At 43.6% G+C, this 24880-nt stretch overlaps 1 protein-coding gene across 2 annotated transcripts in view; it reads left to right on the top strand.

Annotated features, from left to right (window-relative positions):
- Positions 1-8098: 8098 nt before the first annotated feature.
- The window catches only part of LOC147466192 (ubiquitin carboxyl-terminal hydrolase 7-like), a 57808-nt gene continuing 41026 nt past the window's right edge, over positions 8099-24880 (top strand). For both annotated transcript variants that reach the window (XR_015189755.1, XM_086524575.1), the window contains exons 1-3: positions 8099-8246; positions 8321-8466; positions 24832-24867. Coding sequence is in view for 1 of the 2 variants with exons in the window: in XM_086524575.1 (XP_086380701.1) it covers positions 8108-8246; positions 8321-8466; positions 24832-24867 (321 nt within the window). In the remaining variant the exon portion in view is untranslated. The remainder of the gene's footprint in view (positions 8247-8320; positions 8467-24831; positions 24868-24880) is intronic.

The following is a 24880-nucleotide window of genomic DNA, read 5'->3' as shown; positions in this document are numbered from 1 at the left end:
GCTTTCTATCATGCCATGCTTCATATGGAGTAATAGACTGCAAAGCTTTCGTAGGACACCTGTTAAGTATATAAGTGGCACACATGATGGCCTCAAGCCAAAAAGAATGCGGTAAAGCTGGACTTTTGACCATACATCGTGCCATTTCCGTCAGTGACCTATTTTTCCTCTCAGCAACACCATTTTGCTGAGGTGTATAAGGCACTGTACATTGGTGTTTTATCCCACGACTAGCCAGAAATGCATTAAATTCATGAGGCATATACTCCCCCCCTCGATCAGAACGGAGGGTGCCCATAGTACATTTTGAGACATTTTCAGCCATAGCCAGAAATTGTTTGAAGCACATAGTACATTACGAGACATTTTCAGTCATCCACAAATTTGACTACAAGTCCAAATCTAGCAAGTGCGGATACAGACAAGAGATTCTTCTTGATCCCAGGAACATAAAGTGCATCAACAAGTGTGAAGGAACTACCATTAGCAGCAGTAAGCACAATCTTTCCAACTCCCTGAACTGGATAAGAGGCGTTGTTGGCACAAGTGACTGAATTCCCATGAGGGACAAACTCAAGAGAGGTAAACAATTCACGATGTGAGGTAATGTGCTTTGTAGCACCACTGTCAAAATACCACACATGTGAATCTGCAGCAACTGACAAGCATGCATCATGGACAGCAGGATTGTAAGTGCACTCTGCGCTAAAAGCCCATTCTGCATCAACATCAGCATTGCAGTCTCCTTTCACAAAAGACTCAACAATGGCTGCATTTGTAGTGGAACCACCCTCTTTCTTCTTAGCCTCTTTGGCCTTGAACTTAGGACACGACTTGATCAAGTGATCATTGGCTTTACAATAATGGCAACGCATCTTCTTTTTGCCCTTATCACCAGAATTGCCAGACGAAGTGTTGCCAACAGAAGCATTAGGAACAAAATTTTTGCCACTCGCAGCAGAACCATAAGAAGTGGCTGCATTACTGTTAGCACCCTTTCTTTGAGAAGCAATAAAAGCCTGTTCAACTACACGCTGTCTAGTCCTGTTTTTTTTGGAAAGTGACTCTTGCAACAGCAATGTGCATAATGCATCAAACTTGACAACTTCAGGATTTCCTTGGGTCATAAGTCTCCAAGTACTAGCAAAAGTCTGGTAAGAATCTGGTAAGGCATCAAGAACAGTCAGCACAAGGGAACTGTCTGAAATGACTTCACGTGCAGAAATAAGCTGCTCATTGATATCCTTGACACTAGCAAGGAAAGTGTCCATATCATCGTCCTCATGCATAATCTTCGACTCCAGCTCTTTACGCAGCAAAGCAATTTTAGCCTCATTGCGGCTTGCATAAAGACCTGCTAGAATATCCCAAGCCTGTTTTGCAGATTTTGCTGAACGGATGTGAGGAACAATGGTGCGCTTCACAGACAACGCAATCAATGCATGAGCCTGCGCATCCTTAACATCCCAATGAGCTTGTTCTGTCGTAGGCAAAACAACTCTAACAGCTGCAATCCTTGCAGCAAGACCTGCAACATCCTCAACATCGCCTACATCCTCAGTACCAGGATGTACATCAATGCCCTGCACAATGTTCCAGACACCCTTTGACACAAGAACATGTTGCATCATATAAGACCACATAGGGTAGTTGTCCCCATCCAACCTGTCCTCAGCAGCAAACATCTTGAACACATCTGTGTTGTTGTTGTCAGCCATGGTAAATGCTGCACCTGATGTGAAAACTGCTCGAAAATAGGAGATAAGGAGCGGGAACAACTTGTGCTATATAGCACAAACCGTAGAAGACTATAAGGCACCTGTTATGCAGAAAACGACACTGACAGAAATTCTGCACAAAATGACAAAATAGCCTGTGCAGTACTGCCTGTAGTGGAAACGGAGGCCGAAATGAGCCCAAATCAAAATTCTGAGCAGACCAAGCTCTTCGAGCTTGCCAAAATTTTTGTCGACCTACGATCGCTCGCCAATGCTCACTGAAATCGGAGAAAGTGAGCAGGCGTGTGCTGGAGCAGCTGGCGACTAAGCCCGGGAGGGCGTGACCTGCTCTGATACCAATTGTTGGAATTAGGGTTGCAGAGAAACACACATAGCTTGGAGAAGACGAAGGAAGCTCAAGGCACACAATAGAGAGTGTGTTACTTAGTGTGCAATGGAAAGATAGATAGCCCTAGAGTAATGGGCGTATATACAATGCACGGGGGAAAAAACCTCCTAAACAGGGAAAAAATGCCCCGGCGGTCCTAGTGTGTTCACACACATCACTATCACATGTATATGGTAACAATCGAGGATTTTTTTATTAGGGGTTTCGGATTAAGGTGCATACCAACAATGGAGTATGCAATCGAGTTGTAACAAGGTTATCAAAGATCATAAATTTGGAATCTTTGTTATTTGCAAGCATCAAAATCTGCACCGCGTTCTTATTTTCTATTGCTATTAGCTATAAGTTTGACTTTAATCCTCGGCTATTCTTGTTATTAATCATTGATCTTCATCATACACTCTTATTAACACTAAAATCACCCCTAACTGCGCTCATCTCCCTTGGTTTGCGCCTACGTCAATTTCTCATCTACAGCTAGAAGCACGACACTTTCCTACTCAACCCTGGAGAACCATGCACTCTGATAGTGCACCGATGATGATCACTATTGGTGGTAGTCATCTAGGAGTCGTACATGTTGAGCTTGACATCTCAACACCAACATAGGTTGTGGTTTGTCTCCCCCTTGCGTTGCATTGTTGGGTCCAATCTGGTACCTAGGAGATGGTGGCAAATGTTGCACCACCGGAGGACCATATGGCCCTTTCCTCACGTAATTGCGGTTTTAAAAGCACTCATTCATGTCGTGATTTGTGTATAAAAAATTTATGACACACCGCTTTAATTCTCTTGGTACATTTGTTGCATGTGGCTGTTGTTGTCACAAATTGGGATTTTGTCTATAAGCTTGGTTCATCCTTTCAATCACTTCCTCAACTACTTGATCAACATTTTGTGTGATTGAAGTAGGAGCACTACGTTTTGTAGATGACTCGCTAATGGTGGAAGAGGCACTATTGGTAGTTGTTTCTGTATCCTTTGACACCTCTCCATAGGTCTTGCAACGGTCAACTATATACAACGCTCTCTAGTGACTTACACAAATGTGGTGCACATCTTTAAGTGCAAATCCTTTTTGAGAGTTTTGTTTCTCAAGCCCTCTATGAAGATAACTGATAGTCATTCTTCTTGAGATAACCCTCATACATGACATCTCTCAATATATTGTTTGAAGCAAAGCGAAGCTTCCTTCACATTTTCATTCTCCTTTTGTTTAAAGATATAAATTTGGGAAACCGTATTGTGCTTGATCCCTCTTTTGGAGAATTCCTCTGCAAACTCTCATAGTAGTTGATCAATGTTTAGGAAATATTTGTTATTCAATGGTTGGAACCAATTCAATGATGTTCCTTTCAAGGTCAATTCTAATCCCTTGTACTGAGTGTCAAAATCCGCGACTTGTTTTTCTCTTAAGATTTTCTTAAAGAGTGAAACATGTGCGTATGGATCCCATGACCCATTGTACTTCTTGGAAACACAGTTGGCCACTTGACATGGTCGCATTCTTTGTGTTTTTGTTACCACTCTCATGACTCTAGGCTCCCCTAACACAACATCTCTTGCCTCATCTCCACTGATAGGTGCCCTAGTGGGAGTTTGATCACTCACTCTCTCATCAAATCTTATGTCTCTCACTTCCATCCCGGTGCTTGGAACTCTTGTAGGGTGAATCATGTTTGGAGTCTCATTGCCTTGATACGTGGTCATTGGAACCCTCAAACTTAAGGATCCCATCGGTCTAGGTACTAATAGATATTGTTGATTGAACGAGTCTTCCACTCTAGTTCTCATCAGATTCGCTCTTGCGATTTCTGACCTCGTTTCAGAGACAACCGGTCTATGAGCGCTAGGAGTGACATAGTACTGATGAAGAGGTCCTCCAAAGTACATATATCTCTCTAGCTCCTTGCAGCCTACGGGAGAGTATCATCATCCATGCTTATCAAACATTATCACTTGGGTATTCCTACCTTCCTCGTACGTGAATACTTATAAGCATTTCTGCTTTGATAATTCCGGAATGCAGGGCTCGTCACACTTATAGTAGAGCATTTTCTCTTCATTGTCATATTTGTACAAACCCACATGTGTGTTGTCTATGTTGACTCGAGTTGTCATATTCACTCACCTAAGCTTCTCATTAGGAACGTCCAGCTTTGAGGCTTTTCCTCAGGCTTGACATCAACCTTATCTTTGGTGCATGTTAGTCTCCATTTGTTCACAATAGAGGAGTTTTGCACAACTAAATACACAGTTCCCTCATCATTAAAGTATTGATCGATGATATAGTCCACAAGAACTATGTCCTTGAACTCAATAAGGCTCTCTTTTAGTTTCACACAATAGCGATCCATATCATCTTTGTAAATTTTAGCACCTTGTTCATTTTCAAGTTAAGATTTCAAGTGTAGAAGTTTCATGGTTGGTGCTGGTTAGGATGGTCATGTTCACATGGTTGCTATCTTCTTGAAGCTCACACTCTTGAATCCGTCAGCCATATAGGTGTAAGATTTTCTCTAAGATCAGCAACAATCCTTGATTGATACTCTCTTATGTAGAGATATAGTAGGGTTTCTATTCTGGTGTATTTTACCCAATCGCAAATACGTTAAGAAAATACTCTTGTAAAACCCTGACCTGTTACCTGATTTGATGCAGATCCAAATTCCCTAATTGATAGCACTTTAAGCTGCACACTCTAGCTCTTTCAATCTATACAAAAAACACTTGGTGGCTATGAATTTACAGTTGCTCTGTTAGTCAAAATTTGAAACCAACAAAAACTTATTGCACTTTTGACCAAAATTCTTATTTTGCTTGAAAAACCCACAAATCAACTCCAAATTCAATTTTGAAAAGACCAATATGCTCCTAGAGATTAGTGCTAGCCATGGTATAAGTCTGGGCTCAATATGTGACAAAGGAACATGGATCACGACCCATGTACCTTTGTATAAGATCTTGATAAAACTTGGATTTTTATGTGATTTGGATTAGTTTAGGTCACCCAAAAGTCAAACCCTAGGTCTGCTTGGCGGTTTTGGTCTTGAAGTGTTTTTGCTCTCTTTTGACCCACTTCGTGTACTTTTTTGGCTACTTTGATTTTGGAAGTTTTGTTTGTAATGGTCTGTGCTACAAGTCTTTGGCCTGAGTATTACTTGTAGTTTATGTAGTCTACTCCACCACTTAGTTTTGGATTTGAAAAAATTTTTGTTAATCAAAAGAAAAAACTTGTGTCTGTCTTGCGATTTTTGGCTATGTATTGGTCCTTTGATGATTTGCCCAACTTTTTCGCAATTTTTGCTGTGATGCCCCTTAAGAAAGTTGTTTCAAATGTTTTCAGCTATCCACTGCTCAAATCTTAGCTTCAAATGGTCAAAAGGTACATAAATCGCGATCCATGTTTGACGACATTTCGGCATGAAACTTGGTTGACATAATGCTTATGCTCTGTAGAGGCCAATTTGCATCCCTTTTTGGATTTGGATCTCTAAAAGTTGAAAAGCTCCAAGTTTTGGTCAAATTCCAAGGCTTTTGTGCGAAATTTCTTGATTTTGAATGTATTTCAATATCAATTCACTCCAAAATTGTGTATTGATTGACTAGGAACCACCCTTGACCCACTGGCAACAATTTCTACTCAAACAGTCACACAAAGGTACATGGATCATGATCCATGTTTCTCCACCAAACTAGATGGAACTTTCCAGACTGCTTCTCTTGGATTTGGTTATCCCTTTTTTCCATAAATTTTTAGGTTTTGATCAGCTTTTAGACTTTGACCATCAAATTTCCAAAATTTTAGACTTATGGTCTAACTTACCAAAACATGATTTTTTACAGTTTTTGCTCTGAATGTTTCATCCCAATATGATGGTTATGGTTGCTCCTTAGCTTTCTCCTAAGTGCTACCTCAACCTTGCATCTTTCAGTCTAGCAATTGCAAGCTCAACATCCTCGAGCCTTCTTTCTAATTGTTTTTTTTGCAAAGCAAGAAGATCTTCCCTAATCAATCCATTCTCCCAAGGCAGTACATTCCATGTTGGAATCACATCCTTAGATGGCATTACAAGCTTTTGACCATACATCATTTCACTAGGCATGTAACTAATGAATGAGCTATGCGTAGTACAGTGAGCCCATAAGGCATAAGGTAACAATCTTAGCCATTCATGAATTTTCCCTTGCATGCCTTAGCCAAAGCTTTAATGACAGGAGGATGTCCTCTTTCAACATTACCACCACATTCAAGATTATAAGCAATGGTAAGAGCAAGCTCGATATCCATCCTTGAGAAGAAAGAACTCTCTCGCTCCATCATCATCCAGTTCTTCCCTGTCAACAACTATTTTTCCAACACATCCATAGAAACAAATCACATCTTCAAAGAGAAACTTGCACACCCCTTCAGTGCTCTTCGTTTTCAAAGCACAACCTTCTACTTGGTTGGACAAGTCCTCTCTTGCAAGCACAATGTAGCACATTTGCCACATACCCAAAGGAATAGTAACGCATCCATATCAGCAAATCACGTCTTCCAAGAGAAACTTGTATACCCCTTCATTGCTCTTTGTTTTCAAAACACGACCTTCTACTTGGTTGGACAAGTCTTCTTTTGCAAGCATAATGTAATGCATTTGCCACATACCCAAAGGCATAGTAACAAGATCTACTACCCATTTGTAATGCAAAGCCATTGTGTAGGTAGGGTGCAACCCATCACGATGCCTTACATTTGAATACATTTGACAAGTAACACAAGTTTCCACAAATTGGTTGGATAAGTCCTCTCTTGCAAGCACAATGTGACACATTTACCACATACCCAAAGGCATAGTAACAAGATCTACCACCCATTTGTAATGCATAGCCAATGGGTACGATGCCTTACATTTGACAAGTAACACGAGTTTGCACAAAGCGGAATACATCTTTATACATGCCTTTCCACCAATACCTTTCTTTCAATTTGACAAAGGTGGCCCATACACCTCGGTCTCCAGCCTTCGTATTCTTTTCTTGTTCACAACGATCTTCTTGCCTTTCCAAAGTGCTCTAATACCATCCAATAAGTAGCCAGTTACCTTCATAGATCTCTCTTGAAAAAGACTCAAGTGCATTTGCTAGGCATAGATCATCACTTCTTGTATGTGCATGGTGTAAAACTTTGTACCTACATCATCTCCCTCCATGATTATGTTCTCTTAATCTTCATACCTTGCTCTAGATAGCATATTCACCATTGGATTATCCTTCTTTGCTATATGTTTGAACCTTCAATTCAAGGACTTGATGTAAGCTATCCCGAAATGCATTACAATGTCAGGAGTTGAGAAATTTGTAATCATTCCAAGAAGAGGTAAGCAATCGATTTCTACTACCATAGATACCCTTATCAAGTACTTCTTGTCGTATCTCAATGCTGTGACTACTCCTTAAAATTCTATTTTTACCTGTGCATAGTCTCGTTGGCGAGAACTTAGAACCTTAGCCCAAATCTCACCACATACTTGTTTCCTTTTTTTCGTCATCTTGTCCAATTGACCATCCAATCCCTATACAACTTGTATCTACTGTCACAACTATAGGTCTTTCACATGCATAGTCTACCTTCCTCAAGGTTGGTGATGAAAGAAATCCTCGACAACAAGACTAGTATCTACAAAGCACACACACTAGAAATCAACCACATTCTACAACACAATATTTCAGGCGCGCGTAGATACAACACTCCACAAGGACACCCAGGCCTCACAAAGAAATATTATTTTTTGAAACGTCGCTATTTAATTTAGATGACGTGATTTCATTTACTAATCTGCCACATTCATCATTTGAAACTTTAAAGTCGTGATTATTTCGATCCTTCCTCTCTCTCACTCATCTCCCCTCCCTACGATCCGCATGCTAGTTATTTGACACGTAGCATAGAGGGCGTGAGGGTTAGAGTTAGTGGAAGAGGGTTCGAACTTCGTATATGAATACGCGCGAACCAAAATTACTGAAGCATACATATTACAGCTCGCTCCCTGTTACGTGTGTTTCACTTCGCGACATCGCCACGCTGTTTGCAGAAGCTTCTGTAAGCAAAAGCTCCTCGCACAGCATGTTGAAAGGTACGTCGCTCACTTTTTCTATCTCGTTTGGAAGGCTTTCTGAGAGTTGAAGAATTGGTCCTGGCGATTTGCAGTAAGCGTGAAATGGCAGAAGGAAGTGTTTTCCTCCGTTGAGATAGACACGACGCAGCCCCCTTATGTATTCAAGTGTCAGCTCTTTGATCTTACTGGAGTGCCCCCTGAACGGCAGAAGATAATGCTGAAAGGCGGCATCCTTAAGGTGCTTCTATTGTACTATTCTTGTGCGTGTGCGTGTGCGTGCGTGTGTGTGTGTGTGTGTGTGTGTGTGTGTGTGTGAATCTAAAAAAATAGTAATGCATGCACAACCCTCCTGGGGAAGGTGCATCAGTAACTCAACTTATTGGTTCTCATTAAAAGCACGAAAGTTTTAGAAGCATTTTAGCCAGAGACGTAGTCAATCCTTTTGAACATCATATGGACGAAGACAGCTGAAAATGAAACCTTAACAGTTACTGGTATCTGCAAATATAATACATGCTTCGAGCAATGGATGTATTGGGGGGGGAACACTCGTTTTGTTAAAACCGTGACATCATAGTCTCCTACAGTTGTGCGCTTATGCTTAAACCGTGACATCATAGTCTCCTAGAGTTGTGCGCTTATGCTTATGTAGCAGCTAGAATGTCGGTTCCTAGTCACAAGGGAGTGAGAAGGTTTTGAGGAACAGGGGACTCTTTGGAATGGGAATAACAGCCTTCAATAAAAGGGAACGTGTCACAAATGAGGACATGGCAGGACTGTACCCCACTGGAGCAAAGAAGAGCCCTCTAGAAGCAGAACCTGAGAGCCTCGGTTTGGCCGAAACTGCATCGTGGGAATATTGGCGCTCTTCATGGGAATCAGTCTGTATAGTCTCAGGATTTGCGGGAATTAGGGTGCGAACCCCCAGATTGTATGGACTGACGGTGTCGTAGCAACGTACATATTTACTGACGTGGCAATTTTTACACCGAGGGTGCTTCTGGGTTACCAATTATTTTGGTAAAAGATGCAATTAGAAGAGGTGGTTGATGCACGGATTGCTCAGCTTTTTGACGCGCAGAACAAAGCAGAAAAGCACTACAAAAAGCAGAAGAAAGGAATTGACTTCCCAGGTTATTTGGGTCGTCAGTCTACATTTGCATCGGCAAGAAAGCAGAAGAAGTGTTTGATTTGAAGGAGTACCAAGTTCTTCTTCTTCTTCTTCTTTTGAGAGTTCTTCTAGCTCCTTTGACTCGAACGAAGAAGACAGAAAAGCCAAAAAGCGAAGCAAAAGGCAAAGCTTCGGAAAGGGCAAGAAAAAGGCAAAGAAGCCTAAATCTCGCCCAATTGTTGATAGTTCTCTAGAGGACTCGTCTTCGGATAGTGACGACAACAGCTTTTATGTAAAGAAGAATAATTTTTATAAAGCCAACCAATATGACTTTCTGGAAGATAAAAGCAAGAAAGTCCGAGAGTTTAAGGAAGGTGGAGTCGTAATCCCTGTGCCTTATGCCTGTCAAACTTGACCTTGTGGCATACTAAACAATTGCGAACAAAGTCCTCCACATCTTTCTTGAGTCTCGGCCAAAAGAAGTAACGCTTCACACCATTCAAGGTGGTGTTGATGTTGCGGTGACCCATAGAAGGTGGACAATGGCACTCAGTCAAAACCTTTTTCCTCAACGGCTGTGTGACGCACAACATCGTTTTCTTCATCAAGTAGCCATCTCGTATGGAATATCCCGCTATTACCTCCCCATGATGTATTCGAGTGAATACATCAGAAAATCCGGATCTGTGGCGTACTGATCAACCACGTCCTCTAAGCTTCTATGATGAACCGCAGAAATAGCCAAGACTAGGGGCTTCTGAGACAATGCATCTGTCACCAAGTTCTCTGTCCCTGAACATGGACAATTTGGAAGTGAAACTGTGACAAGATGTTAGCCCACCGCATCTGCTTTTCCAAAAGCTGCTTCTGTGACAAGAAGTAGCGTAAACTTTGATGGTCAGTAAAGACTGTGAAATCAGCTCCGAGTAGGTAATGTCGCCATTGAGCAAGAGCATGGATCAGTGCCAATAGCTCTTTCTCATAATCTGTGCTGTCAATTCTGGCCTTGAAAACAATCAGCTTTCATAGGCAATCACATGACCTTCTTGCATTAAGACTGCAAATGAAGAGCCCTCTTGTGGGGCATCACGTTACTGCACGTAGGGGAGAGAGAGCAGTGTAGAGTGTGTAGGATATCACTTCTTGCACTACACTGTACATGAGAGGGAAAGCTTGCACACTCTTAACCTGTTATACAGGTTCGTTCTCAATGAAGCATTCCCCCAGCATAAATCGAGTGCCCCCTCTTCTACGCTTGACGTGTAATGCATCTGTGAACAAATAGATGCAAAAGGGGAAGAGTTTCATGGCTGCCAAAACCTGCGTATCGTTGAAAACGCAGCAAAACGGCCCTGTAAACACGCATCTAATTCCAATGTTGAACATGAGCTCCTTGGTCCTAGGTAAAGTCTCGGGAAGCTCAAAAATGTAGAGAAGTGGATGAAAATCAGAGTTATCAGCCTCCAAAATGTAAGGTGCAACGGAAGTGAATGTTGAACTTTGCTCAAGATGAGTGCTTCGAACTGTGCTCAAGGGTTCCTTTTACTTACGGAAGGGATAGCCTTCCGTTCCTTTAGTGAGGGAGTGCAATGGACACAAACAAAGTGATGAACACTGTGAATGAAGGTGCTGAGACTAAGAGATAGAGAGAGAAGAGAATACGACACCAGAACGTTGTCAAACCCTCCTCCGAAGGCCCCACTCTCTATGACGAGAGCGGTCTACTTATGATTGCACAAATCTCTACAATGCTTGGACTTGCCGACGATGAGGATGACGACGAGACGGGCTGAAATTTGAAAATGCTAAGGGCTGAAATCGGCAAATCTTTATCTGTTGAATTCTGACTCTATGTCGGTGATGATGTCGATGACGACGATGCAACGACAACGTGCCGAAAATGCAGATGCTGAAATCGGCGTTTTCCGGGCTGAATCTGCAAGCTAGGCGGGATCTGACCGTGCGGTGAGGAGTTGCTGCGGGAAGGTGAGATCTGCGAGGTTCGGGGGTTCTATTGCGGGTGCTAACTGCTGAAAATTGAAAACGCTGATGTTTGTGTTGGTTCTGTCGCGGTAGATCTGCAAAACGCTGAAATGCCTGGCAGATGCAAAAACGCTAGGGCTGAAAATGGTATGTGTCACAAAGTGATGACGTGGCGGACATCAAAAACCCTAATTTTTGCCAAAAACCCTAATTTTCGGAAATCACGGAGGCTTTTTAAAATTATTATTATTATTATTATTATTTTTTTTAATGATGAGTGACGCGAATCTTGCTTTTTCTCCATGCCATGAGAAAGAGATAGAACTTGCTTAAAAAAAAAAAAAAAGACTCTCTAAGGTGGAGAGAGAACTAATGCTTTTTATTTTAAAAGTTTTTGGGGCTCTTCTCTTGGGCATCCCTTGTACCTTTAAATACGTGGTGAGGGCTTCACTTCTCAGGGCATCTGGACGCAGAGTCTGAGAGTGAATCCCGATCCACTCTCTTGTACTTTGAATTGATTAATATAAAAAGAAATACCGAAAGGGGCACCAGTCTGTGGGGCCAATATCTCTAGGCACGGAACTCCGCCGGGCCAGTGCAAATCTATTGTGATCTGTGAATTGTTTTGAAGTGGTTATTTGGTGCTGTCGCGGTTGATTCTTGACTTGGAGTGTCCAAGTCTGTTACAGTGGTATCAGAGCACGACTGATTTCTCTTCTACGGGAAATCCGATCCCCGAATTTTTTTTCCCGCGGCACCTATGGCTTCAGGCAATGATCAGTCGACTCCCTTTGCATCTGGAGATGCGGGCAGGGATCACAACGAAGATTCCGGCACGGAGTATGGCCAGCCTAGGCCTACTCCAGCGGAGTAGCAAGAGATGGAGCATTGGAAATTGATTGATGATGCAACAAAGATGATGCTCAATTTTGCCAAGGACCCGAAGATGGCAAAATATATGAACCAGACCTCTTTGGAAGAGGTACAGATGGAGTGGCAAAGAACCACAACACCACTCCCAAAACCTGCTCTCAAGAAACCTTCTGCCTCGAAGAAATATATGGAGAAGGAACTGGAGAACGTGGTTGATGCACGGATTGCTCAGCTTTTCGACGTGCAAAAGAAAGGCAAAAAGCACGGCAAAAAGCAGAAGAAAGGTATTGACTTCCCGGGATATTTGGGTCGTCAGTCGACATTTGATAAAGCAAAGAAACTGAAGAAGCGTGTCAAGTTTGAAGGGCTACCCAGTTCTTCTTCTTCTTCTTCTGACAGTTCTTCTAGCTCTTCAGACTCGAGCGAAGAAGACGGGAAAAGCAAAAAGCGAAGCAAGAAACAACGCTTCGGAAAGGGCAAGAAAAAGGCAAGGAAGTCTAAGTCTCGCCTAGTGAGTGACACTTCTACAGAGGACTTGTCTACGGACAGTTCAGACCTTGACAACGGAAACTTTTATGCGAACAAGAAGAATTTTTACAAGCCAACCAATATGACTTTCTCGAAGATAAAAGCAAGAAAGTTCGAGAGTTTAAGGAAGGTGGCCAAGCACTTAACTTTTTCGGGATACTCCGATGCTTCGAAGGCTGTCTTTTATACAGCAGTTTGACATCGCTTTCGCGGGAGGACGCTATTCAGAGCACTCCAAGATTCGGAGAGCTGCCTCTTATTTTAAGGGGAATGCTCGTACTTGGTGGTCCACGCTTCTCTTTGTGCTTCATTTCTTGTGCTAGAGCGATTCTAACAGCGTCATTATAGTCAGTAGGGTTGAAGACTTGCACATCGAACTTGATGTACTCATCCAACCCAAAACAACAAGCCTCCTTTCGTTTTTCATCCGATTTGTGCAATTGAACGCCAATCTCAATAATACGGTTAGAAAAAGACATAACGGGAGTGCCATTTTGCTTAAGACCACGCCAATCTTCTTTTAACCAATCAAGGTACTGCGATGGCATAAAGCGAGCCTTGAGCTTGTCTTGTAAGTCGACCATTTGAGAGAGAGAGAGAGGGGGGGATACGCCATCCTCGCCATGCTCGAGATGCTCGGCCAACTGTGACTCCCTTCAAACTTGATACCAATTGATGGCATCACCCGCTAGATACATGACAGCAGTCAAAACCTTATTGTTGTTGGTTTTCTTGTTAGTCGCAAAAAGCAAGCATTAAATTGATGCAACCAAGAATGAATCGCAGAAGTATCCATCTTACCATCATACTTACTGAACCCAAGCTCAACTCCTTCGTGCGGGTGCACCCCTTGGCGGCCTTGCACTCACACCAAGGTTGCTTTTTCCCACCTCACGTCGATTGGCTTGCCGCTAAGTGCAAGGTCCGCGCTCAATGAGTGGAAAGAGGAACGAGGGGAGGCCGGACATGCCCGTCTTTTCTGGGTTACCTACCACTCTTCAAAAACATGAAGTAGGGATGGACACGCCCAAGTAGTCTTGGGTTACGTGAGATCACAATGAGCAAAAAAAAAAAAGTGGTTCCATTGTCAAAGAGCTGTGATACCAATGTAATGTGCAGTGGAAGTGAATGATGGTGTATGCTCCGGTTGAGTTATCAATGGGTGCGCAAGGTTCCTTTTACTGAAGGGAAGGGAGAGCCTTTCTCGACTTAATGAGAGATTGTGCAATGACCAAAACAAGAGAGTGGAAACTGTGAGAGAAAGTGCAGCGAGAGAGAGAGAGAGAGAGAGAGAGAGAGAGAGAGAGAGAGAGAGAGAGAGAGAGAGAGAGAGAAGAGACAACACCTAATGGGGTCCCAAACCAGCGTTTTCAAATTTCAGCCCATTAGCCTCGACATCGTCCGCGTCGTCGACATCGTCATCGATGTCGACATGGTCGTCGTCAAGAATCACAACATTTAGAACCATTGTACCAGACTTTGTGCAATCTAAAGCAAATATCTCTATGGCAATAGAGAGAGGAGTGGTGCTGATGGAATCTGTCACCAGCGTGTGACTACTATTTATCCTTTTTGTTGATTTCTTTCTTATTATCTATTTACTTTCACTTTTTGGAAACACCCCTCGGGAAATCTAACTGCCCTGCATTGCATAGCTAGTGTGGAACTGTCCAGAGGGAGTCCAGGCCTGAGGGCAAGAGAGCACTAAAGTTGGACAAGGACTATGGTTAGCCAAGTGGGGTCATTGACTAGCCAAAGTGGAATCCTTTGCTACAGAGGCTACATTTTAGTTCTGGATGTGGCCACAGTGTACAAAGAGGGTCGGATGACCTAGAAAGATACAATGGCAGCATCTCCTAAAATTTAGGGAACTGCTATTTTGGGACCTAAAAATGTGTTTGTGTCATTACCTCCGGAATGACAAGGGGAACATTTTCTTATTCTGCCGTGAAGTCAACTGGGCAACCAGTTGGGAGATTTTTAGGCGGCAACCCCGAAACGGGAAAATGCTTATAAATGTGCCAAGTGGCACCTTCTGGTGCACTTTCCTCATGCAAGAGAAGGGGGCGCTGAATTTTAAGCTGGGAGAGGCTCATTTTCAGAATTTGTCACAGGTTAAGAGCTATGGAGTGCTTGCTTTCCCTCTTATGCACAGTGCGGTGCCAGGAGTGATGCCCTGCACGCTACGCACTGCCCTCTCTCTCCCCTATGGCAGTATGTTATGCCCCACTAGTGGGCTCTTCATTTGACCAATGTACAGTTGTGTGGGTTCATGCGCGATTGCCTAGGCAAGAGCCTCTTGCACAGGTACTGGATTAGCTAGCGGCTAATCCCCCATAGGTACAGGTGAATTCGGAGAGGTTTCACGCCAGAAATCTTATCCGATTCAAAGGGCAAGTAGCCCTACAGGTGCGGGAGCTCGAGGACTTGCTACGGATGCGACCGGCACGCGAAACGGAGCCCGAAACAGTAAATTACAGCCTGCTGTGTATTTTTGCAGGTTTAGGGTTTTGGCCCTAAACGGACCCTAATACCCCCAGGAAGTTCGGGGACGCAAGGGGACCGCTGTACAGGCGATCTGGCGCATTTTCAGGGCTGAAAACAGAGAATTCAGCGTGCTGCAGATTCTCGCCAGGTTTTGCAAAGTGCCCGTATGCGTCGGGAAAGTCATTCAATGCGTGGGAATACTGACTGTGAAGTGTCCTAGTACAGTTATGCTTCCGAAATCAGGCCGGAACAGTGGAAATTCAGCCGAGTTTGTGCGGGGCAGCTTTGTAGGGAACCACAACGTTTATTCCCTCTTTTGAACAATAAAGAAATACAAAAGGGGCGCCTAAGTTAGGGGCCAATCTGGTGTCGGTCTACTCATACAGGTGCAATCTAGCAGCCTGTATCCCTCTCCCCTTTGTTGTGTCTTGAAAGTATAGGTAAAATAGACGACTAATAATGGGTGAAAGCTAAATCAAGGTTTAAAGTAAAGTCTACCGCCCTTTTTGGATTGAACAGGCCGGTTTCATGGTTCCATTGCCGGGATTAAATCACTTTTTCCCATAGAAGTGAGCCTTGGTCAGATTGGGCTTGAAGACACAGGGGATCATAGAACACACAGGGAATTGTAATTATGGCTGACAGACCAGTTGATGTGACTGAAGAGGTTTCCTCTTCACAGGGTCAACAGACACATGAAGTGGGTGAGTCTTCAAGACCACCACAGACGGATGATGATATATTCGGGACCCAATTGGCTACTGCTGTGGCTATGTTCACACAAGTAATGCAGAATCCGAGGTTTTTAGCCTTTCTGCAACCTCCTGTTCCGTCTCAGCAAGTTGGGTCACTGGATCATATTCAAAAGCCTGTTAAGGCTCGAGCACAGGTGATTCATACTGCACAGTCAATGGAAACACCTGTACACTTGACGGAGAACATGCAATCTCCACAACCTGTGCCTAAGGTGCAAGAACAGGTGGCTGAGATGCCAGTATTTCAAGCTGTACTAGTTCAGCCAGCCACCTTTCAGCAGCCTATAGCTGGTTCTAATGGGCAGGGAAGCAACCTACAGGCTATGCACCAGGTCTTCCCACCACCTTCAGTACACCCTTGCTATTTTGGAGGTGGATCGGTATTCCAGAGCATGGCTGGTCATGCACCTGGAATCAGTTTTACACGCCAGGAACAGTGTTTGGGGGTGCTCAAACGATGATGCCTAACCCCATGTATGGTGTCGCGGGCATGCTACCAGGGTTTTAGAGCACTCAGGGCCAATTTGGGATGCCACAGGCAAATTTTGGTATGGCTGGAATTACAAATCAGCAGCCAAATATGGCATTTCCAGGTCAAGTTAATAGCGGCCAAGGAACACAGATGAACCCTAACAGTGTTCCCATGTTTCAGTCACTTCCATATGACAATTTAACGCCGCTGGAGAGGCCAACTCCGTACAAAGGTGGTGGCAAAGGTGTAACTTTCACGACCTTTACAGGGTTTGATGACAGGAAGAAGACTCTCTCATTCCTCCAGCAATTTGACAAGGCCTATGCAGGGGGAAACTTTACAGAGGCTTCAAAGGTCCGCAAGGCAGCCACTTTCTTGACAGGGAATGCGGGACAATGGTGGACAACTTTATTGCCGCAAGGGCAAGCTCTGTCCACATGGATTTAATTCAATACTGGCGTCAAGGAAAGATCAGCCAAGAAAAATTCAGCGAAGAAGTATGTTCCCAAGGAGGCTCTGAAAGTGACTCAGGAGCCAACCAACGCAGGGAAAGGCAAAGCTACGGCTGAATCAGAAAAGGGACTAGCAAAGAAATGGAAAAGACGTTTTCCTCGCAAGTCAGAAGAGCAAAAGAAGGTCCTGAGGACAGAGAACAAATGCTTTATATGTGAGAAGCCTGGCCACATTGCTTACAATTGTCCTACAAAGAAAAGGCAAGCTGATTTTGATGACAAGGAAGACAAGAAAGGAAAGAAGCCCATGGCTGGTCTAGTGCCAGATATGGTGGGCGACAAGCCAAATTCAGATGCAAGTGAGCTTTGCAGAGCATGGGGAAAGGTCAGGGATCAAACAATGCTTATCTTCTTTGATCCAGGTGCCAAAGCCAACTTCATTTCCCCAGAATTGGTTTCAAAGTTGGGAATCAGACCTGAAGAGATGGAGTATACAGCAGAGGCAGGTTTGGCATGTCCTGGCCATACAGAGGCTGTGACACCCATCATTGGAAAGTTGCGCCTACATATCCAGTCCTATGTAGATGCTGAAGAATTTTACATCATGCCACTGGACGGATGTGATGTGTTGTTAGGTATTCCTTGGTTGTTTCGTTTACAGGGAATCATGGATGCCTACAACAAAAAGATCACTGTACAGAGCAGGGGAAAGACTCACATTCTGGATGTAAAGCTTAAAGGGGAGTCTATTCCCACTGTATCAGCTTCTGCTATTACTTCTGTAATGAAAAAGCATCTTTCTGCGTACTTGGTTTTTGCACGTGAAGTGTCAGATTGTGATGAATCAAATTTATTTGTGCTAGATAAAGAAAGGTCAATGTTAACAGTATAGTGACTGGTTTTCCGATTCATTACCGTCTCAATTACCGCCAGAGAGACCCGAGGACCATGCGATAGATTTGGTGCCAGGCAATAGCCCACCAAATAAGCCTCCGTACAGGGTTAGTGCGGCTCAACAGAAAGAGATAATGGGCCAAGTATAGGAGTTGTTAGAAAAGGGGTCAGCCCAGTTCATCTCCATTCTGTTCTCCAGTGTTGTTGGTATAGAAAAAGGATGGCTCATGGCGTATGTGCATCGACTACCGTGCACTGAACAAGAATACCATCAAAAATAGGTTCCGTATATCTAGAATTGATGATATTATGGACAAATTAGAAGGAGCAGCTATGTTTAGCAGGACAGATCTAAAGAGTGGGTACCATCAGATCCGCATTAGATCAGAGGATGTGCACAAGATTGCTTTTAGAACGACGTTTGGCCTTTACGAATTTTTAGTGATGCCCTTTGGTCTCACAAATGCTCCTGCTACGTTCAATAGGATGATGGACAGAATTTTCCGTCCACACCAGCAGTTTGTTGGTACATTCTTTGATGACATGATAGTCTACTCAAAGAATGAAGAGGAGCATAGGCATCACTTGGCCATTGTGTTCAAAGAGCTACGCAGTCATAGGTTGCTCATCAATGCAAAGAAAAGTGAATTTTTCCTGGAAGAGATCCACTTTCTGGGACACATTGTCTCAAAGGATGGTGTCAGAATGGATCCTGCAAAAGTTGAAGCGATCAAGTCATGGCCAAATTTGAAGACGGTGCATGATGTCCGAAGCTTTTTGGGACTATGCTCCTATTACAGAAGGTTTATCCGAAATTTCGCTGAGATTGCTTCACCTTTACATGCTCTTCAAAAGAAGGCAGTCACCTTTAGATGGACACAGAAAGAGATTTCAGCTTTCAATCTCTTAAAGGAAAAGATGACTTCAGATCCAGTCATTGTGTTGCCAGATCTTAGGAAGTCATTTGTGGTCCAGTGTGACGCTTGTGGTAGTAGCATTGGTGCAGTGCTAATGCAAGATGGCAGGGTAGTAGCCTATGAGAGCAGAATTTTGCAAGGGCCAGAGATGACCATGCAGGTCTATGAGAAAGAGTCACTGGCTGTGATTCATGCGCTCTTAAGTTGTTAACACTACCTGCTAGGTGTAGATTTCGTTGTCCAAACGGACCATCAGACCTTGCGATACTTCTTGACACAGACAAAGTTATCTGAGAAGCATATGCGATGGGCAAATATCTTGTCCATGTTCCATTTTCAGATTGTGCATGTGGAAGGCAAGAAGAACGTTGTGGCTAATGCCTTGTCAAGGAAGCCACAAATTTCAGCTGTGTCGATTCCTTATCATCATGCACTTGATGATATGAGGGAACAATATGAAAATGACGAAGATTTTGCAAGAGTCTTTGAGCAGCTAATGCATGGACAACGTCATGAACACTATCTTCTCAAAGATCGGTTCATGATGATGCATGGCAGATTGTGTGTCACAAAGCCATTGCGACGCAAAGTTATGGAAGAGAGTCATGTCCCACCGTATGCAGGGCATCGTGGTATCGATGCTACAGTTAAAGCGGTTGAGACATTCTTCTATTGGCCTACATTGAGAAGGGATGTGGGTGCCTTTGTGCGAGAATGCCTAATTTGCCAGAAGGTCAAGTTTGACAGGCAAAAGGCACTTGGGTTATTGCAACCACTACCTATTCCAGACAAACCATGGGAAAGTATTGCTATGGATTTTATCTTTGATCTTCCGAGAACGCAGACAGGAAAGGATGGTATTTGGACCATTATTTGCAGATTCAGCAAACAGGCTCATTTTATTCTTGTCAGGAAGAAGATAAAGCCAGATCAGATGGCACGCTTGTTTATGAGCAATATTTTCAAGTATCATGGCATGCCACAGTCGATTGTTAGCGACCGTGATCCATGCATGACAAGTTTGTTTTGGAGAGGCTTGTTTGAGAATATGGGCACCATGCTCAAATTCTCTTCTTCATTTCATCCTCAAACAGATGGGCAGTCAGAAGAGGCAAATTCTACTGTCCTAGATCTGCTGAAGTGCTATGTGTCAGAGCATAAAGGAAAGTGGGAGCAGTATTTGCCATTGGTGGAGTATGCATACAATAATACAGTGCATTCATCAACTGGCAAGGCACCCTTTGAGATAGTTGAAGGTGGCAAGAAACTTCCTCCCATACTGCGTACAAAGGACAAGATATTTGAAGCAGATAAGTATGTTCAGGACATGGATGAAATGTACAAGAAGGTCAAAGTGGCCTTAGAGAAGACTCATGCAAAGCAAAAGAAAGCAGCTGATCGTCACCGTCGTGAAGTGGTATATTCACTTGGTGATTGGGTGCTTTTACGCTTTGAAAAGGCAAGGTTAAAGAAAATGAAGGGCAAGGAAAGACTGTTTCCAAAGCTCAACATGCGTTACTATGGGCCTTTTCAAGTATGCGACATAATCAGTGATGTTGCATATAGGCTGAAATTGCCTGACAGTTGGAAGATTCACAATGCGTTTCATGTTAGTCTTCTCAGACCCTATGTGGGTGATGTTCCAGAAGATATGCCAGTTGAAGATCAGCCGGAAGTCGAGGAACTTGACGAGATCTTGGTCCCTGAACAGATTTTGGCACACAAAGAAAGGAAAGTGAAAGGCAAGGTTGCTAGGCGTTACTTAGTAAAGTTCAGAAACTATCCACCAATGGATGCTAAGTGGATGGAAGAAGGTGAACTTGCAGAGTCACCAACTGTGTTATCACTTTACCTTGAAGCCTTCGGTTTGCAACCTACCTTGACCCCTTGAGTTTCAAAGCTACATGGATTGTCAGTGTGACAATGGCTTCTGAAACAAATGATGTACATGGTATTTAAGGTGAGCTCAAATGAAATACCTATTACATGAATGTTAGAGCTGTACAGATTGTAAGTTTGGCAATTGCTCTTATGGAATGTCCAAAAGTTTGGTTAGTGCTATAGAAGTGAGTATTTCTTGTCAGTTTGTCAAGGATACAGTAATTGCTTCTATTAAAGAGTACATGTGTAACTGCATTCTTAAACTGTCGGTTTGGGTATGCTCGAAAGTGTTACGGGATCCAACGTGTACTATAAGACAGCGGCAAAATGTGTGGCTACCATTTTGTCATTGGAAAGTTAGTGACTCAAAGCAATTGCACAGTGCAAAGCTACCACTATGTCATTGGGACAGGGTTCACACGCAGGCAATACATGAGTCGACGAGGTGTTGAATACACCAGGGTTGACAATGAGCATGTATGTGTCGTATATGTGTCGACAGGTGTTGAATACATCAGTGTTGACTATGAGCATGTACGACATAGATGCAAACGAGGACGTTTGAGATTTCAAGAGGGGGGTATGTCACCAGCGTGTGACTACTATTTATCCTTTTTGTTGATTTCTTTCTTATTATCTATTTACTTTCACTTTTTGGAAACACCCCTCGGGAAATCTAACTGCCTTGCATTGCATAGCTAGTGTGGAACTGTCCAGAGGGAGTCCAGGCCTGAGGGCAAGAGAGCACTAAAGTTGGACAAGGACTATGGTTAGCCAAGTGGGGTCATTGACTAGCCAAAGTGGAATCCTTTGCTACAGAGGCTACATTTTAGTTCTGGATGTGGCCACAGTGTACAAAGAGGGTCAGATGACCTAGAAAGATACAATGGCAGCATCTCCTAAAATTTAGGGAACTGCTATTTTGGGACTTGAAAATGTGTTTGCATCATTACCTCCGGAATGACAAGGGGAACATTTTCTTACTGTGCCGTGAAGTCAACTGGGCAACCGGTTGGAAGATTTTTAGGCGGCAACCCCGAAACGGGAAAATGCTTATAAATGTGCCAAGTGGCACCTTCTGGTGCACTTTCCTCATGCAAGAGAAGGGGGCGCTGAATTTTAAGCTGGGAGAGGCTCATTTTCAGAATTTGTCACAGGTTAAGAGCTATGGAGTGCTTGCTTTCCCTCTTATGCACAGTGCGGTGCCAGGAGTGATGCCCTGCACGCTACGCACTGCCCTCTCTCTCCCCTATGGCAGTATGTTATGCCCCACTAGTGGGCTCTTCATTTGACCAATGTACAGTTGTGTGGGTTCATGCGCGATTGCCGAGGCAAGAGCCTCTTGCACAGGTACTGGATTAGCTAGCGGCTAATCCCCCATAGGTACAGGTGAATTCGGAGAGGTTTCACGCCAGAAATCTTGTCCGATTCAAAGGGCAAGTAGCCCTACAGGTGCGGGAGCTCGAGGACTTGCTACGGATGCGACCGGCACGCGAAACGGAGCCCGAAACAGTAAATTACAGCCTGCTGTGTATTTTTGCAGGTCTAGGGTTTTGGCCCTAAACGGACCCTAATACCCCCAGGAGGTTCGGGGACGCAAGGGGACCATTGTACAGGCGATCTGGCGAATTTTCAGGGTTGAAAACAGAGAATTCAGCGTGCTGCAGATTCTCGCCAGGTTTTGCAAAGTGCCCGCATGCGTCGGGAAAGTCAGTCAATGCGTGGGAATACTGACTGTGAAGTGTCCTAGTACAGTTATGTTGCCGAAATCAGGCTGGAACAGTGGAAATTCAGCCGAGTTTGTGCGGGGCAGCTTGTAGGGAACCACAACGTTTATTCCCTCTTTTGAACAATAAAGAAATACCAAAAGGGGCGCCTAAGTTAGGGGCCAATCTGTTGTCGGTCTACTCATACAGGTGCAATCTAGCAGCCTGTATCCCTCTCCCCTTTGTTGTGTCTTGAAAGTATAGGTAAAATAGACGACTAATAATGGGTGAAAGCTAAATCAAGGTTTAAAGTAAAGTCTACCGCCCTTTTTGGATTGAACATGCCGGTTTCATAATCCTGCAAGTTCGGCAAGGCTAATGGGTTGTGCAATCAAAGGGTATGCAGCTACTCTAAGTGTCTGGACATGCACATCCTGCGTACAGGCTCACAAAGGTGCCATAACACTTCCTAGGCTGACCTAAACCCTAGAAGTAAGCACAGTTTGTCCACATGCAGATAAGGTTAGATGTGCACGTGACACCTTAAGTACCCTTCACATAAATTGCTTGATCCACACTCGTGAATTAAGTAAAATAAATACCTAAAATGACAAAATAAATAAACAAAATTGCATTGGGCATTCACTTGAGATGCATAAACTTTAACTCAATCCCCTTCACCTCGCTCTTGCCTACCTTCTCTCTGACTCTCTCGTATTGTGCAAACAATTGTTTGAATCCCACCAAAGTCTTTGATGCCTGTCCATGAGGCAAAAGGGCCAACCACTACTCTAGAGCATTCCTTTTGAGAAAGAAAGATGCTTTTTTGACTTTGGAGGCTTTCAATAAAGTTGCCTCACAAAAAGGTGGCATGAAACTACTAGATGAAAGCAAGCACCTTCTTATTATCTCGAGGCCTTGAAGGCTGAGAAGGTATCGAGCCTCCAAAGGGACCAAATTCCCTTGGAGGCATACCAAAATGATTTTGGTCGCCATATCTAAGCACATTGGATTCCTACCCAAAAAACCCGGCTAGGGTGCATCTATCGTTGCATCTACTGCATGTGTTTCATTTGTTGCATCTATTGTTGCTGCTAATTGGCAACCAAATTAGCAGCAACAATAGGCTTTTCATAGGCCAAGGGCCTTTAAAATATGTGCCGTGGGCTCATTCTCTGGCACGCTTCCAGGTGAAGGTGCAGAGCGTGGAGTACCGGTCTGTACAGAGTGGAAGCAATATAAAGTAATACCAAAAGGGGCCCCAAGGTTTGGGGCCAGTGCTCTCTTGGGGTGGAACTCCGCCACTCCCCGTCTCGTGCCATGCATCTCTTTCTACTTAGTTCTTATTAAAAGTGCTTAAAGTTGTTTAGTATGTTTTTTTCCGTTGGCATGTGGTGCCCTCCCAATTACAAAAGGTGTTTCCATAGCATATTTGGATCGAACTATTCCTAGGAGAAAAGTCAAATGATCCACTAAAACCAGATCTGATAAGGCAACAAAACGATACAACAATACTACAACTAACGGGAAAACAACAAATTGAATTGAAAGAAAACACTTTGAGTCAAGAACGAGTGGGGTGGAGTTTCCCATTCAAAGAGATTGGCCCTTCCGCAAGTGCCCCTTGTAGTATTTCTTTTTTATTTGATGGATTACCACAGTTACAACTGTTCAAGTGAGCCCACTCACATAATCTGGGCATACTGGGCACTTTGGCCTCTTAATTATAGGCACTTGGCCCCCAAAAGCAACCCAATGATCCACTATACACAGCAATGCCCAGAATCACTTTAAATCCAGCAGCAGTTAGCTACCCCCGTTCCTGCTCAGAGAGGCTCTTGCCTTAGCAAAAACGCATATGACCACACAGCTGTACATGAGTCAAATGAAGAGCCCTCTTGTGGGGCATCACATTACTGTACATAGGGGGGAGAGAGAGCAGTGTAAGGTGTGTAGGACTAACTTCTTGCACTACACGGTATATGAGAGGGAAGGCTTGCAATCAATAGCTCTTAACCTGTGACAAAAACTTGGAAATGAGCTCTCTTAGCTAGATATTCAGCGCTGCCTCTTGCTGCATGAGGAAAGTTCACCAAAATGTGCCACTTGACACATTTACAAGCAATTTCCTGCTTTGGGCTTCCCGCAAAAATCTCCCAACGGGTTGCCCAGTTGACTTTGCAGCAGAGTTCTATAATGTTCCCCTTGTTAACCCTTCTTGACCTCGTGCTAGGATGGCTTCCCTCAAGGTGGCCAAGATACTTCAATAGTAAAATTGGCGTGAGTCCTTTTTTTCTCAATGCAAGACCATTCCTTGATTGCAATTTATGTCTAGATTGCAATCATATCACTCATGCTGCTCTTTACCCATGTTGTCTAGGGTTAGGGGCTTCATAGTAGCATTGCAAGGTTGTTGGGAAAGAGAGTTATAAAAAAGGTTGTGGGTAAGCCGCCCGAATCATTTCTATGTAAGGTTATTTACTTTTAATACTCAAGTTTTTGTGTTTCTAAAGTGGGTTGTTGTGTGTCTATTTTATACTGCAGGATGATGGGGATTGGAGCAAGCTAGGTATTAAAGAGGTAATCGCTAGTG

The sequence above is a fragment of the Adiantum capillus-veneris genome, chromosome 1 (assembly GCF_014529385.1).
Source record: "Adiantum capillus-veneris isolate H3 chromosome 1, ASM1452938v2, whole genome shotgun sequence".
Taxonomy (NCBI): domain Eukaryota; kingdom Viridiplantae; phylum Streptophyta; class Polypodiopsida; order Polypodiales; family Pteridaceae; genus Adiantum; species Adiantum capillus-veneris.
Note: the sequence above shows the minus strand (reverse complement) of the source record. Positions and strands in the feature narration are given on the sequence as shown.